At 46.3% G+C, this 14,905-nt stretch overlaps 1 protein-coding gene across 1 annotated transcript in view; it reads left to right on the plus strand.

Annotated features, from left to right (window-relative positions):
• CARHSP1 (calcium regulated heat stable protein 1) overlaps window positions 1-14,905 on the plus strand; it is a 139,071-nt gene that overhangs the window by 87,187 nt on the left and 36,979 nt on the right. Inside the window, exon 2 of the mRNA XM_069210575.1 lies at window positions 9,777-9,981. Coding sequence (XP_069066676.1) covers window positions 9,791-9,981 — 191 coding nt within the window. The 5' untranslated portion in view covers window positions 9,777-9,790. The remainder of the gene's footprint in view (window positions 1-9,776; window positions 9,982-14,905) is intronic.

Consider the following 14,905-nt stretch of genomic DNA (forward strand, 5'->3'; position numbering starts at 1 on the left):
ACCTCAAGTAACTATAACTCCTGCCCAAGTGTAACTATTACTTGCGCCCCACCATGAGATACTTTTGGTCCACAAAAATCATCCCAAGCTCCCAAAATAATTAGTGTTGTACACTAAAGACAAAAGTATACTAGTGGCCACTCTGTGCAAGATGACCAGCTGTGATCACCTTAGTACAGGATTGCCATCAATAATGTAAAAAAAAAAAAAAATCTTAATTCAGAATACCTCAACAAGGGTAATGCATAATGGCCACAGCTGCAATTACCCCTGGCATAAAGGGAATAAGTTACATGTGTTTTGCCTCAAATACACCCTTGTCAATTTTGGTATACACACATTAATTCAAGCACGTAAAATATTCTAATTTGGTATGCTGGGCTGCACCCAGGAGAGCTACTCACAGGTCGTTGGAGAGCTACCAGTAGACTGGAGAGGTGTGGGCTATACAGTGAGTGGATAGTGGTCGCAGATAATTTATCTGCCTGTTCTTCTCCCAAGTCTTATGATGTGTTTAAAGCGTGTGTGGTGGGGAACTGGTCTCGGTATGCTGTGTGCATCGTATAAACCGTATTGGGATAATGAAGGTGTATTCTCGTTGTACAAGCTTTATCTCCCTAACAGTGCAAATTTCCAAATAGAGAACAACCCTAACCCCTCCTCCCAAATACCAATAATAACGAACATAGCCAGGTTGTCTCTGTGTGGACACACACCCCCCAGCTGTGCTTTTTGTACAATGTTTAACTTCTAGAGACTCAAATCCGCACTCTCTGGTAGATAAAACATCTACAATAAGAAATAGCCCTCATTGTCACAATACAGTTTATACAATGCGCACATCTGAGGTAGAGAGCCTCTGATTGGGTTTCTGTGCATGGGGACAGGGGTGCACTAGACTAGTCCCTGGCACATACTTTAGGCAAGGCACAGTATCTTCATACTTATGTGCTGCAGTGGTTCTGTTTACGAGCAGCCCCCACTCCTCTGGGAGAGATCCCTGTGGTTGAAGAAGGCTCACTGTGAGGAAAACAGTATGCCACCACAAACCAATAATGCAGCATAAAGCAGTGCGGGTGGGGGGGTTACATCTGTTGGTGTACGGACAACTGTAGAGTGTTAGCCAGATAAGGAGGGTGGCACTCATAACATTTTGTGTGCCGTCCTGTAAAAAGCGTGGCCTTTTTACAAACTGACTTTCCCGGTTATTTTGCAAATTGTGGAATCCTTGAGGGTCTGTATGTTGTGAGAGGCTGTTTAGAAGGCCACACTCATATTCAACAAAATTACTGCAGCAGATTCCCCCCCTCCCCCGTCAGTCTAGAGTTAGCATTAAGTTTTCAGTAACTGAGAAAATTTCATATTAATGTTTTTCTACAATCTTGGTGTACTGGGAAGCAAGGAGATGGAGCCATAATTTTTGAGGATAGGTTTTTAAAGAAAGGAAATGATGACAAAGTGCTTCCAAGAAAGGGGTACCCCGGCGACATTGATGGGTTCAGCAGCACATGCAAGAGTGGGTAGATGCTTTAAATTCCTTGTTAATAAAGTGAGGGGGAGCAGGATCAAGTGGGGAACCAGACTGAATGAATTGCTCAACTGATCATCCTACTGAATTAGACGTATGAGAGCTAGGGGGTGATTGTCACCTGAAGTCTTGGTAACCGTGAGATCCGGGAGTATTTCTTGCCTCCATGGGAAAGGAAAAATAAATATCTGATAGACGTCTAGCCGCAGATTCCTTACCCTTGAATTTCCCCAGGCATGGACTGGATCCGGAAGATTTTTCGTAAGCAGTGCCCCTGTGCTCCAGTAGGTGGTGACGATCAGCTTTGCGTGCGTCATCTGCATCGCCCTTGCAGAAAGTAACATTGCAGTTTCTATACTGGCACCATCTAGGCATGCCTGAGGACTGCTATTTTCTAACCGAGCCAGCCAGCGCTAATCCGGAGAAGAGCCACCACTCAGTCACTTTGTTTAGTGGATTTTTTGTATTGTAATTGTTTTTACATAGAGCTTACTACCCCTGACGAAGCATCTAAGTGCTTTTTTTGTGTGCTAATAACAGACTACTCCGGAACCCAAGAGGAATTAGTGGTAGATTAGTACAGAGAAATATGAGTACAGTTTTAGTATTATTATGAGTTAATTTGAGAAGAGAATATGCAGGTTGGATTGACTAGATTAATGGAGGGATAGAAGAGGGAAGAATCCAGAAATGTTAATTGTGAGTTTATAGTAATAGGATGAGGCTTGGGATGAGTAAAGGAGAGATGGAGAAGATAAGAGTCTGTGAAAATGGTTAGGGAGATCATAGTACCAGGAGAGGTTTTGGATGAGTCAGAAGTGAGACAAATGAGGGAGAATTTAGTAGGGCTGTTTGGGAGATCATGGTAGTAAACTGAGGTTTGGGGTGAGCTATGTGTGGTACAGGAGGGAAGAGTTTAGGCAGGGTTATTTTGGAGATGAAAGTAGTAGAATGGGTTTGGGGTGAGTAAGAGTGGGGATGGAGGAAGATTGATAGAGACATAGGATGAAGGGTAGACAGAGTAAAGCGTACAAGAGAGTACATTTATATTATTTTTATTATTTTATATATTTTTTTGTTTTATTTTAATTTTTCTTATTTAGTTTTTTAAATTTATTTATCATTTGAACTTTATAGATTTTATTTTATTTATTTTTTCTCTGGTACAGTAGGACTAGAGTAAAAGTTTTCATAAGTGTTTTTGAGGTTTCCTCCTGGTGTAATGAGATGTCCTCAAGGAAGACAGGATAGAGGTCCTGGGAAGCCTGTCTTCATCGGTGAAAAATTTGCAGGTTTTCTGCCTGTGGTGTGGATTGCGACCATGACCCGAAGTCATGCACAGAGTGCTGCGCCATGCATCCAAAAGCTTTCAGGAGTGGTCCCTACAACTCATGGTGGCCCGGCACTCAACTGCACAAATCGAGGTCCCGGTCAAGAGGAATGTACTGGGAATGGTGGCAGAGCCTGAAGTCATCATCGTCCCACTCCTCAAGATAGTCAGGTAAGTCAAGGCACAAGAAGAAGCAAGCAGTTAAAGTGGCCAATGACTTCTTGTCTTGTTGGCCGAGGACACGGAGCGTCGGTATTCAACGCCTGGTTTCTTCGAACCTTGCGCCTTTCCAGACACTGCGTCTCCCTGGCTTTGCGGGAGCTATGCGCCTCATATTTGGGTGGCCCGACCACTCCAACTGCCTCGGGGCCCTGCAGGGTCAGAGGGGGCCCTATCTGGTTCCCTCTGGCCCTGGCTCCAGTGGCCTCCCAGGGATCCATTCCTGGATCCAGACTGGCACCGGTCTGCCATCTTGATCTTCCCCAGTGCCAACCCCAGTGGCGACACTCATGGAGCCATCCAGATTGTGATTCCCAACTCTGACACAGAGTCATTGGGGCATCGCCTAACACCACATTCGACACCGGCTGGAACTTTGCTTTCTATATCTGAGCCTGAGCCCTATTCCATTTGGGGAGGTCTCGAAGAGGAATTGTAGGGGTCGCTGGACCTTCTAGGATATAAGCCATATGATGAAGACCTTCTACATATACTGGTCTGCTTTCTGCTACAAAGGGGGGAGCTTCTTATGTAATAGTGATGCAGTGGGCGGCTGAGGTCCTTGACCTTTAGTTGCTCTCGTGGAAATGAAGACTAACATCTTAACAAAGGTGTTACAACCAGGAGTTTTCTTGTCCAAACCCCTAATTCCATTTAATGACACCCTCACTCACGTCCTTTTGGGTACCTGGTCCAAAACCAACATGGGCTCCTGCGAATAGGATGATCGCCCACCGCCCTGTCCAAGGGACACTCAGACAGGGTATCCAAGATGCTGGACTCTGGTTTAGAAGTTGCTTTCTTCCACCATCCTTGCTTTGCAGGCTGTGACCACTGCATGCCTTCTGGCCTGTTACTCCCACACTTTGAGGCATGGTTGCGCAGATGCTGCGCAAGTTCTGTAAGAGATCCTGGACATCCTCTCACAGGCTGTTGCTGATGGGAGAGACGCAGCCAAGTTCATAGCACACTGTGGACTCGACACAACCAACTTAATGGGCAGAGCTGTTTCATCTACAGTGGCCCTGAGGCGATATGCATGGTGGAGGACAACTGGCTTTTCAGTGGATGGCCGAGCTTCCCTCATGGACATGCCCTTCGATGGCACCCGTTTCTTCGGAGACAAGGCAGATTAGAGTGCATCAAGGACTCTCTGGCTACAGTCCGGTCCTTTGGCCTCTGCGGCCCCACGTCACCCACAATCTGCTAATTGCTCCTTTTGTGGCTATTGAAGGGCTTCCAGCCTCGCCATTTCCCTCCCAGCTATCCCGCCGCGCATCATGCTCCCAGCCTCTGCATGGCTGAGTTTGCGGTAACCACAGGCCTTGTGGGTCAGGTAGCCACTGGTCTGGTCAGTCCACCCCACCGGCAGCCTCCAAGACTTCCTAATCTGCCCCTTTACCATCAAGGGCATCAAGTTAACTGGCAGTCCATAACATCGGACAAGTGGGGCTTGCAGATTGTCTGAAGGGGCAACTACCTCCCCTTCGAAACTATCTCTCACCTCATGCCACCATGTCACGACCAGCTGACAAAGGATCATCTGGCGCTTCTCCGCAAAGGCGTTGCGCGTGCCTTGGCCAAGGGAGCCATAGAGAGGATTCTGGTGCCATGAGTAGGCTGTGGTTGCTATTCCCGCTACTTTCTGATCCCCTAAAAAGACAAGGACCTTTGCCCTATTCTGTATTTCCAAACCCTCAACTTGTTCCTCAAGAAGGAGAAATTCAAAACGCAAACATTGGCTTAGTCCTTGTCTGCCCTGGACCCAGGAGACTGGACGGTAGCGTTGGACCTGCAGGATGGCTATTTCCACATTCTTGTTCTGCCTGCCACCCGGGTCTGTCTGCTGTTTACAGTAGGCTACAAGCATTTTCAGTTCGCTGTGCTCTTCTTTGGCCTTACTAGCGCCCCTTGGATGTTCACCAGGCTGATGGTGGTTTTTGCAGCCCATCCATGGATATCAGGAGTGACTGCCTCCTCCTATCTCAACAACTGGCTGTTGGAGGCCGGTTGACCACAGGCTGTAGTCTCCCACCTCCAGATTACAGCAGACCTCCTGCATTCGCTGGGGTTCACTATCAGCCTGCGGCAGTCACACTTGACTCCCTCTCAGGCGCTCCCTTTCATTGTTGCAGTGCAGTTTCTGGCATATCCTCCCGAATGGCGAGTCCAGGATATTCAGGGTATGATACCGATGTTTCAGTCTCTTTCTTGGGTTTCAATGAGACTGACTCCGAGGCTGCACTGCCTCAAGGCTTCTTGCTAGTGGCATATGCCTGCTCTGTAGTGGGACCTGAAGTTCCAGAGGACTCTCTCCAACATGGTCAAAATTTCAGAGAGAACTTCAGAAGATCTGCAGTGGTGGCTAACGAACTGTGATTGAGTCAGAGGCCTCTTCACCAACCAGATCTGACAGTAGTGACAGATGTGTCACTTCTGGGATGGGGCAGCCATCTGGGAGAGGTGGAGACTAGAGGATTCTGGTCTCCGGCAGAATCCAGTCTCCCCATCAAAATGCTGGAGCTCGTAGTGATCTGACTGGCATTGAAAGCTTTTTTACTCTGTCTATCAAGGAGAGGCTAGAGCAGGTGTTTACAAACCCCACCGCCGCCATGTGGTACTGCAAGAAACCGGTCAGGGTGAGGCTGTGGACCCTCTGGACTTGGCTGGAACAGCAGGGCTCGTCCCGGTGGTTCAACACCTGGCAGGCTCTCTGAATGCCAGGGCAGACAAACTCGATGCATAGCAGATCACAAATGGTGCCTCCACCTGGATGTGGTGCAAGGTATCTTTTATCAGTGGGGAGAACCTTGGTTAGATCTGTTCGCCTCCGCCGAGAACCCGCAACGTCAGCAATTTTGCGTGCTGGAGTTCCCAAGGCAGCTCTCATTCGGTTACGCTTTTCATGTCCAGTGGAGCTCAGGTCTCCTGTATTCCTTTCCAACCATGCCACTCCTGCCCAGAGTTTTCAAGAACATCGGGAACAGCCAGGCCCAAGTCATTCTTGTGGCTTCGAACTGGGCAAGGAGAGTCTGGTATCCCAAAATACTGAGAATGGCCATTGAGCCCCCGCTTAAACTGCCTCTTTGGGAGAATCTTCTGTTACAGCAGCAGGGGAGGGTTCTTCACCTGAACCTGTTGAAACTATTCCTTCATGTGTGGAGATTGAGCAGCGGCAGCTGACATCTTTAGACCTTTCTTACAAGGTCTGTGATGTTATCTTGGCAGCCAGGCCACCAAGACAGTATATGCCAGTCATTGGAAGAAGTTTGTGGTGTGCAGAGAAACGTGTTGATCCTCTTTATGCCGCCCCCCATTTCTGTAGTCTTACTCTTTATTCTTTCCCATGCCCAGCAGGGCTTTGCTCAGGGCACTCTTAAGGGCTAGCTGTCTGATCTTTCAGCCTTCTTGCCGCTGCCCTTGCCGCTGCCTGACCGACCCTCCTAGTTCAAATCCCCTATTGTACATAGGTTTTTAAAGGGTCTTTTTCATCTTTACTCTACCCTACTCTTTATCATGGCTCAGTGGGATCTCAATAAGGTCTTGACATTCTTATTGTGTGCTCCTTTCAAGCCTCCCACGACTGTTCCCTCAGGCTACTAACATTGAAAACAGCCTTCCTTGTGGCGATTACATCTACCCTCAGAGTATGTGAGCTGCAGGCATTATCATCCAATCCGCCTTACCTCTCACCGAAAGTTGTTACCTATTTCATGTATGCCAATCAATTACACTGCCTACTTTTTCACTCCGCCACATCCTTCTAAAGAGGAGGAGTGACTCTATTGTCTGGACACAAAAAGAGCTTTGTTGAACAACCTTGACCGCACGTGAAAGTTTTCGAACGACCACACACAAGAGTTCCAAGTGGATGACCAACTCTTCATGGGGTATATTGATCCAAAGAAAGGTCAGGCGATACAGAGGTGGACCATCTCTAAATAGGTTGTGCTCTTCATAAATTTCTGCTCTGCATTGACCAAGAAGCAGCCTCCTTGAAGGCTTGCAAGCTCATTCCACGAGACCTAAAGTTGCAACCACTGCGTTAGCACGTGGAGTTCCGGTCCTGCACATCTACCACGTTTACCAAACACTATTGCCCGTACAGCCTGGTAGGGAAGGGCACTTTGCCTGGTCGGTCCTGCAGGACTTCCTTGTTTGAAATCGGTCCACAGACCCATATCGGGAGGTATTTCTTGGGTATCTATTCAAAGGTAAGGCATCTGTAGCTAGAAGTCTTTATCAGGTGAACAAGTTACTTGCCTTCCGTATCACTTTATATTGTAGAGACAATATCTAGCTGCAGATTTCTTACTGGCCCACCATTCCTCCCTGCTCTACGAACTGATTTCTAGGGACAGGATCCAGGTTGTTTACACCAGTGATCAGTGCACTTCATGGCTCTGTGCTTCTGGCGTGGAAAGTTGTGAAAAGAAACTGACCGGCAGGCCTAATGGGTACTTCTATAGGCACTCCAACGTAATTTCTGCTTCAGATGATTCATGCGGAGCCGACCGCCACCTAACACGGCGCACAGGAGCACTGCTTATGAAAAATATTCCAGATCTAATCTGACTCCTGGGGAAATTCAAAGGTAAGGAATGTGCAGCTAGATATAGTTTTAGGCGATACCAAAGGTAAGTAACTTGGTCATCATTGAAGATTTTGAAAGAAAAAAGTTCATTATATTTGTTATTTGAAGCAGGACAGCTGTGGCAGTATCAGCAGGCTCAATAAGTGATCACATCAGTGATGAATAGAGCTTTGCCTATTTTTGATCTACAGTTTGGAAAAGCACATTTACACTTGGATATCGGTGGGTTGTGTGTGCATAACAAGTTATTTTTAGAGGCGCTGCCATAGCACCTACTCAAGCCATTTTTCTTTTGCTTGTCTTGAGACTGGTATAGTCCAGATAGACCGAAATTAATCATTTTTAGCAATGTATCGTGTTTTTCATCTCAACTTTGGGATTTTCTGTATTTTAAATCCTATGATAGTAGATGGCCACTGTATGTCCACTCTGTTTCATAGACATGACATTCCACAATTTGAGAGCCATTACAATACACCTAATTTTAAGCCTTTGTCTTGTGATCCACCACATCTGATGTGTTAACATAATTTATGTGAGTAACACTTTTGAAATGAGGTGTCGTACTCCCAGCTGGTTTGCCGCTATCACCCACTCAGGGTTTAAGATCTGGGCTTCCAGCTCCACTATATCTCGCACCGTGTCCTGCTCTGTGCCTCATATTGCGGCAAAGGCCTTGCCATGCACCACAGTCTTAAATACCTCCCAGAAGCACACTGGCAAGGTTACAGAATCAGTGTTGTGGGCAAAATATTCTGGTATGCTGCAACTCAGGAGATCCACCAGGGAATCATCTCCAAGCCACCAGCAACTCAAGCGCCATACCCCTTCTGACTCAACTCGGGCCGTGTATCAGTAACTACTGGTACATGATCCGAGACGGCCCTAGGAAGGATACTGATTTCCTTCACTGAGGACGTACTATCGGATTGGATAGAAAAGTAGTTTAAGGTGTCTATCATGAGGATGCCATGTGCTCCATACATTGTCCAGTCCCATTGATGTTACCGGTGTTCTGGAAGAGGTTGAGGTTGGAAGCATTGTCTAAAGATTTATCAACAGTGGTGTTATTCATCATCGAGGATCAGTGTACCTACTGTAGTTTGCAAGCAAGCCTCAGTCAAGGCCTGCAGATTGGGAGTTACCAGTGTAGGGGGTACTTGGACTCTACACAGGACCCAGGGGATCCCTCCAAAGAACAGTCTATAATTATGAAACACCCTTGTCCATCTGTATGGGTATTCCTGATCATCACTGGGTGCGATTTTTGTATGTTGAACCTCCGGATTTGCTAGTAAAATCTGCATGATACACTCTAGAATATCTATGTCGACCTAAGAAGTTGGAGTTGGTAGCCAAAAGGTGGGTCTCCTGCAACAGCATGACCTGTGGGATCAATCTCTTAATCTCTTCATCTCTTCCTACCAAGGGCGCAGCAGGCCCTGGAGTCACAGTTGGAGAGTCAGCTGACCCCTTTCTGCTGCCTGCCAGAATCTGTGTGGCACCAGGCTGCTCTGGCTGTCCTTGTTCTCGAAGCTCTCTCCCTTTGCCAGCAGCCTCTCATTAACCTTGGCCTGGGTCTGCACATTCAGGCTGCCATGCGTACCGCACCGGTGCTGGTCAATGTCTCCGGCACCCTGCACCTCCTCAAGGCAGCAGGAGGCTCGAACTAGCACGCCCCTCCCCCTGCACATTATGACAGTGGGGCACGGGGCAGTACACCCAAGTAGTGAGGTATTGACGAGGATTGGAGTTGCATAGGGGGAAGCTCTGCTTCTAAGACGCTGCCATAATGGCTGCCAGGTGACAACCCCGAAAGGGACAACGTTTAACATAGACCACTCCCTTTCTTCCAAGTTCTGTAAATTGTATGTATTGTTTTCACTAAATTATTCTGATTTATATCTAGATACTTTCTACTTAGGTAAAACCAGCGTGAGGTTAGCCATGAAATGAAAATCTGAATTGCTTGGAGCTATGTATTAGACTGCTCTTGGTCAAATGCAGATATTTGTATGAGTTGTCTATTAAAAAAAAAAAAAAATAGAGCATGTTGATGAAAGTTTTGCACAATAACAGATGTGCTGTTCTATTTTGCGTCTTAGGTATAATCACGAATATGTCTACTGACTCAACAACTGATGTTCCTGCCCAAGCAAACGGCTCTCGGGTGTCTCTCCCACCACCAGCACCACCAGGAAAGTTCCATCTGCCAGGGAACCACAAACCCAGGGATCGCTCGCATTCACCCTTGAGGGGCCACCTTATTCCAAGCCCGATACCTACCCGGCGGACCAGGACATTCTCTGCGTGAGTGCATGCACTGATTTTAGCTTATAGCAATGTGGGCACATTAGGTAGACCCACTTGTGGACTGCGTTAGTCTTTCTTTCAGGTCAGTCATATCAAGCTAAGGGAAGTGAGCTGGGATATTTTGACTTTAGTTCGCAAAGGAGGAATTGTCTTTTTATTTCTAGACTAGAATTTGTCCAATTGATGTGCGCATTTGGGTTCTTCGCTGTTTTTCTCGAATTGGGCATTGAGAAAAAATAACCAAAATAGACCATAGTTCCTGTCAATATGAAGAGACTAATGCCCGTCTCTTAGTTTTTCGCAGTCCTATATGACAAGAAAAAGGCCTGAGCAGTACAAGTTGGACTGAAATGTGATCTAGCAAGGAGGTTTCTGTGTAAATAGTTGAGACATTTATATTTCCTGATGTTCAACATACTTTAGATAAATGCTAAACATTGGGCCTGTTATATAAATATCTGTGACTAACTACTGAGAAGACGCAAGTGAAGAATTGCTGGTTACTTTTAATCGATGTGTTACCATGCTAGGCATTCTTCTGTATTCACATTTCCGGACCATTGGCTCCTCTACAATTCGCATGAACTAAAATCTTGGCTCGCATGAGGAAATGTTTTTTCGCAGTTGTGTATGTAATGTTTGTCTGCACATAAACAATTGTTTTAAATATATATATAAATCACAGGGAGCACGTAGTACAAAGGAATCAATGACAGTACTACAATAATAGGTGGTTAATGTGGTTATGTTACCAAACCTCTTCTAGATAAACTCGGTCCTTAATATATAGTTACTCATTATATGTGTAGAAACTCTATCTTGCACATTCTGTGTCTCTATTTTTCGAACACACCTTCCCTACACAACACCTACAGAGCAAAGTGATAATACAACAACTTGTGTAATAAAAATAGAGCACAAACCTGTGTGGCATAAAATACAGCTTTACTAGGACGGGGTTGTAGATCATTAAACCATCATTTGCAAAAATACATTTGATAAACAATCTTCACATATATATAAAAACTCCCAAACATCTCCCTCACTTAAACTGCAAAATATTAACCTTACTCAACTCTGATCCCCTTACTGTGCAGTTTCATTCTTATCTTCTTCCATTCACAGCCCTCCATTTGTATTCCCAATCTTTCTCTTGCACTATTCCAATTGTCCTCAGACAAACCCTACTTTGTCCATGTCTTCAACCTTCTCTTCTCCGTCTCCACCAGCTCCCCCCGAGGGGTGGATACACCTGCACCTGACTGTCCACCTTCCCAAAACTTCGACCACCCAAGAAAAACTTATAAGCTCTTTTCCTACTCCACAATAGCTCTTATTGGTTGTTTTTCAGTTTTCCAACCTTTTACACCACAGCTGTTCAGGCCACACTTTACCCAATAAATCATGCACCTTCATAATGTAAAACGCTTTACAGAATCACTATAGGTGCACCCAGTCAGTCCTGAACAGATTCATGCTCTCCACGTATATTAACACAAACCAAAACCGTAATACTAGCCTGCATGCAGAAAACCCTCATAGACCTATTCAGCTTCCGCCGGGCCGTGTCCACTGCAGTATGTTTTATCGCACCTCTCTGGTGCCTCTGTTGAACAAACTCTCTCCACACAATGCTGATACCCGATCAAATGTTCTAAATAAAAAGTAAATCCTCCTTCATGTACTTAAGCAAAGTCAAACCTGACATCTGCAGCATGTCTTTTTCCACTAAATGTATGAGCAGAATATCGGAACAACCCCCTATTAGTAAACAGTTCAGCCAAACTTGGCAAGATGCACCTCTTCGCAGGCCACTCTTTCCCTCCACAAAAACCTCATGCCTGCTAGTGTGAAGTCCAAGGAACTGTTTGCTGATGTGCGTACTGCGCTGCCCAGTGCACAAAAGAATGTCGAACTATCCAAGTAACTGCTCTTCCTGTACAGGGTCTCCATACGCAACTACAAGTAAGAAACAAACAAACAATTCCTACCATAAACAAGCTCTACCTATGACTACAGTCTCTCTTTCACTTCCTCACGTATCTCTCACAGCACTTGGAATGCCATCTCCCAATTGGCTGTATCTCCTTCCTTGTCATACTAGTTCTAAACAAACGAGTCCCACATTGCTCCCCATCCAAACCCAACCCTTCCACACCGAACCACAACACTACCAAGACACTTGATGCTGTAACTCTTTATCCATCCTTGTGCCAAATTATTGCTTCTATTCTTTTTCCAAGCCAAGTCGAAAACATCTGCCATTCTTTTACAGGATATATCCGATCTCTGCCACTGGCCCTTAGCTAGAGCTGCTCTTTTGGTCTGTTTTAGATGCTTGCAACCATATCCCCAGCCTGCCTCTTTCTAGAAAAACTCCATTATGAACAATGCTGCATGTCCTCCTTGTATCCACCAGCTTCAACACCCTAAAGGTACTGAAAAATATCTATAGCATGACTAAGGTAAAAAGAAAAACTTTGTAACAAAAAACAGGTAAAACATCCATCAACTTTTCCAACACCTCTATTGTGACAGGCTCCCATAACTTCTGTCGCCCGCTTTCCCCTACCCCCACCTGTCTAAAACTCTCTTCACCAGTTCCCCTTCCGTCGGGTTATATTTCAACCACAATTTACCATAGCATCCTTACCAGTATCCTTGCTGTGGTAGTATGCAATAAACCCCTGTTAATCAAGCTCCTATCAGAATCCAGCAAATTCCTTTGTCTCTCATACACTGCCGTTCTCACCCCCTCAAGTCTAGTGCACCGAAACCTACTAAACACTAACCATGCTTGCCATTAACTTTCCCTTGTAGAATCAGCTACAGATTTCTCCACCAGCTCAACAACCTTCATTATCCCCACTGCCAGATGTTTAATGGCAATTCTCTCTTTCTTTCTTCTGCTCCCTGTGCCAAATTCTGAAATCTCTGCCACTGAGAATGAGATCAAGCATCGATTATAATATTGTTTGTTCCGGTCACATTCTTAGCAGGAAACACAATATTCAGCTGCAGATGCCTCAACATGTTGCTCCTTAGTAAACTCAGAACTTAAAAGCTCCTTGTCTTTTGAGCAAGTGCACAACCGTTACATTATCCACATTAAATATCACTGCCCGGTCAGCCAACTCCTTCCCCAGACCAAAGCAACTCACTGAGGAAAAAAACTTCATAAACGCAATACTCTGTCATTTGGGCAGCCAATGCTCCAGCCATTTCTCAGCACAACACCCTCTATTCCAGGAGAAGACCAAACCCTTTGCCTCTGCCACATCTTAAAAAACAAAACAAAAAAAAAACTGCATCTGCCACAATGTGTCCTCTTCCAAGAAATAAATGGAAACTCTCATAAACTTCCCAAGAAACACCATCCAAATACATAAATCTGCCCTAATTGCAGCAGATATACGCAAAACTCTGCATTCAAAAGTCAGGTAGCCTATTGGAAGGAATCCAAGATGGCGGCCGGATTTCCCGGCTGATCGCCACTACCGCTCTAGCCCACCTCCAGATCACACGCGGCTCCCATTCACCCGTGAAAGCCGCGGACGCTGTGTGCCTGCAGCACGGACTGCTGCGGGCGCTTCACGGCTTTCTGGCGGCCCCTGCTAGGATCGGGGCCACGTCGGCAAGCACCGGAGGGCCCCGCAAGAAGATGCGAGCGTGGTGCTCGCCTTAGACCCGCGCTCCTGTTCCTCTCGTCCGAGCGCGATCCCCGACGTTTTTTGGCAACATTGGCTGGCTTGTGGGGTGTGTGGGATGCCCTGATGGTGCCGAAGTTAAGCAGGACCCCTCGCTCCTTACGGGCACGGCAGAACCAAGATCCAGGAGGAACCAGAAAGGACAAAAAGCTACCGGTCCCCGGATTGAAGGAGCACAGCAATCCTCAAGTGAAAGGGGGCCTGCATAAAACAACCAACATGGAAAAAGACACCAGGTACTCTGTTCCAACAATGTTTACTAGCGTGATGCGGCTTAAGCAAATGTCCACGGAAAAGGCTGTATGTGATTCGCAATCTAACGTGCCAGGAGTCAATGATGAGCAGGTACCTGTTGCATCTACATCTCTTGAAGTACTCACTCCTATATGCAATGCAGGGGGAAGGGAGCCACCCAGTCGAGAGACTGATAGTACAAGTCCAGGAAAGAGCGGGGAGGTGGTGCCCCCCCCCAATGGGGTGTGAGAAATTATCTGAGCAGGAACTCAAAGATTCAAATCAGGGGCCTCAGAAATCTAATCCAGAGAAATGTGAAAAACAACCTTGTACGTTAAGCTACAAGTTAAACTCGCAACAAGCTGAGGGTATGGCCAAGTCCCCAACGACATATGAGACTACCCCCCCAGCTCCAGTCCAGAGGGGGAAAGAGGCGAAACCAGCAAACATTGATCAGGGGCCATTAGATACAGCAGAAAACTTTTTTTTTTCTCTCTCCGATCTGTCTAGAGACTCAGACTTAGACGAAGAAATCCCTTTAACAGACTCAGATATTGAGAGTAGCTCTGCAGCAAGTATCTGGGTATCCAATTACTCAACATGTAGAAGAAAATCAGCTGAGCAAACTGATGTTAGGAGTAGTTCAGGGGCCAAGCTCAGGAGAGACCCGCTTAAGCCTCAAGAGGAGGATGGTGAAATGCAGTGGGACTATACGGCCACCCAACAGGCTTTTTCGAAAAGTGATTCGGCCTGCAGTACTCTAGTGCCCCCTTCCATGGGTGGCCCTTCAGAGCCTCCCTCGTTGGATCTTATCTACAGGACAATGGTTCAGAATCATGAACCGGCACAGAGGGAGAGCAGGAAAACGAAAGCAGCAAACAGACAGTTACAATTATCCATTAAAAAAGTGGCCAAATCTTGCCAGGACATTGGTGCACGCATCGCCACCATGGAGACTCGAACTGAGGAGCTGGAAATCG

This window comes from Pleurodeles waltl, chromosome 10 (assembly GCF_031143425.1).
Source record: "Pleurodeles waltl isolate 20211129_DDA chromosome 10, aPleWal1.hap1.20221129, whole genome shotgun sequence".
Taxonomy (NCBI): domain Eukaryota; kingdom Metazoa; phylum Chordata; class Amphibia; order Caudata; family Salamandridae; genus Pleurodeles; species Pleurodeles waltl.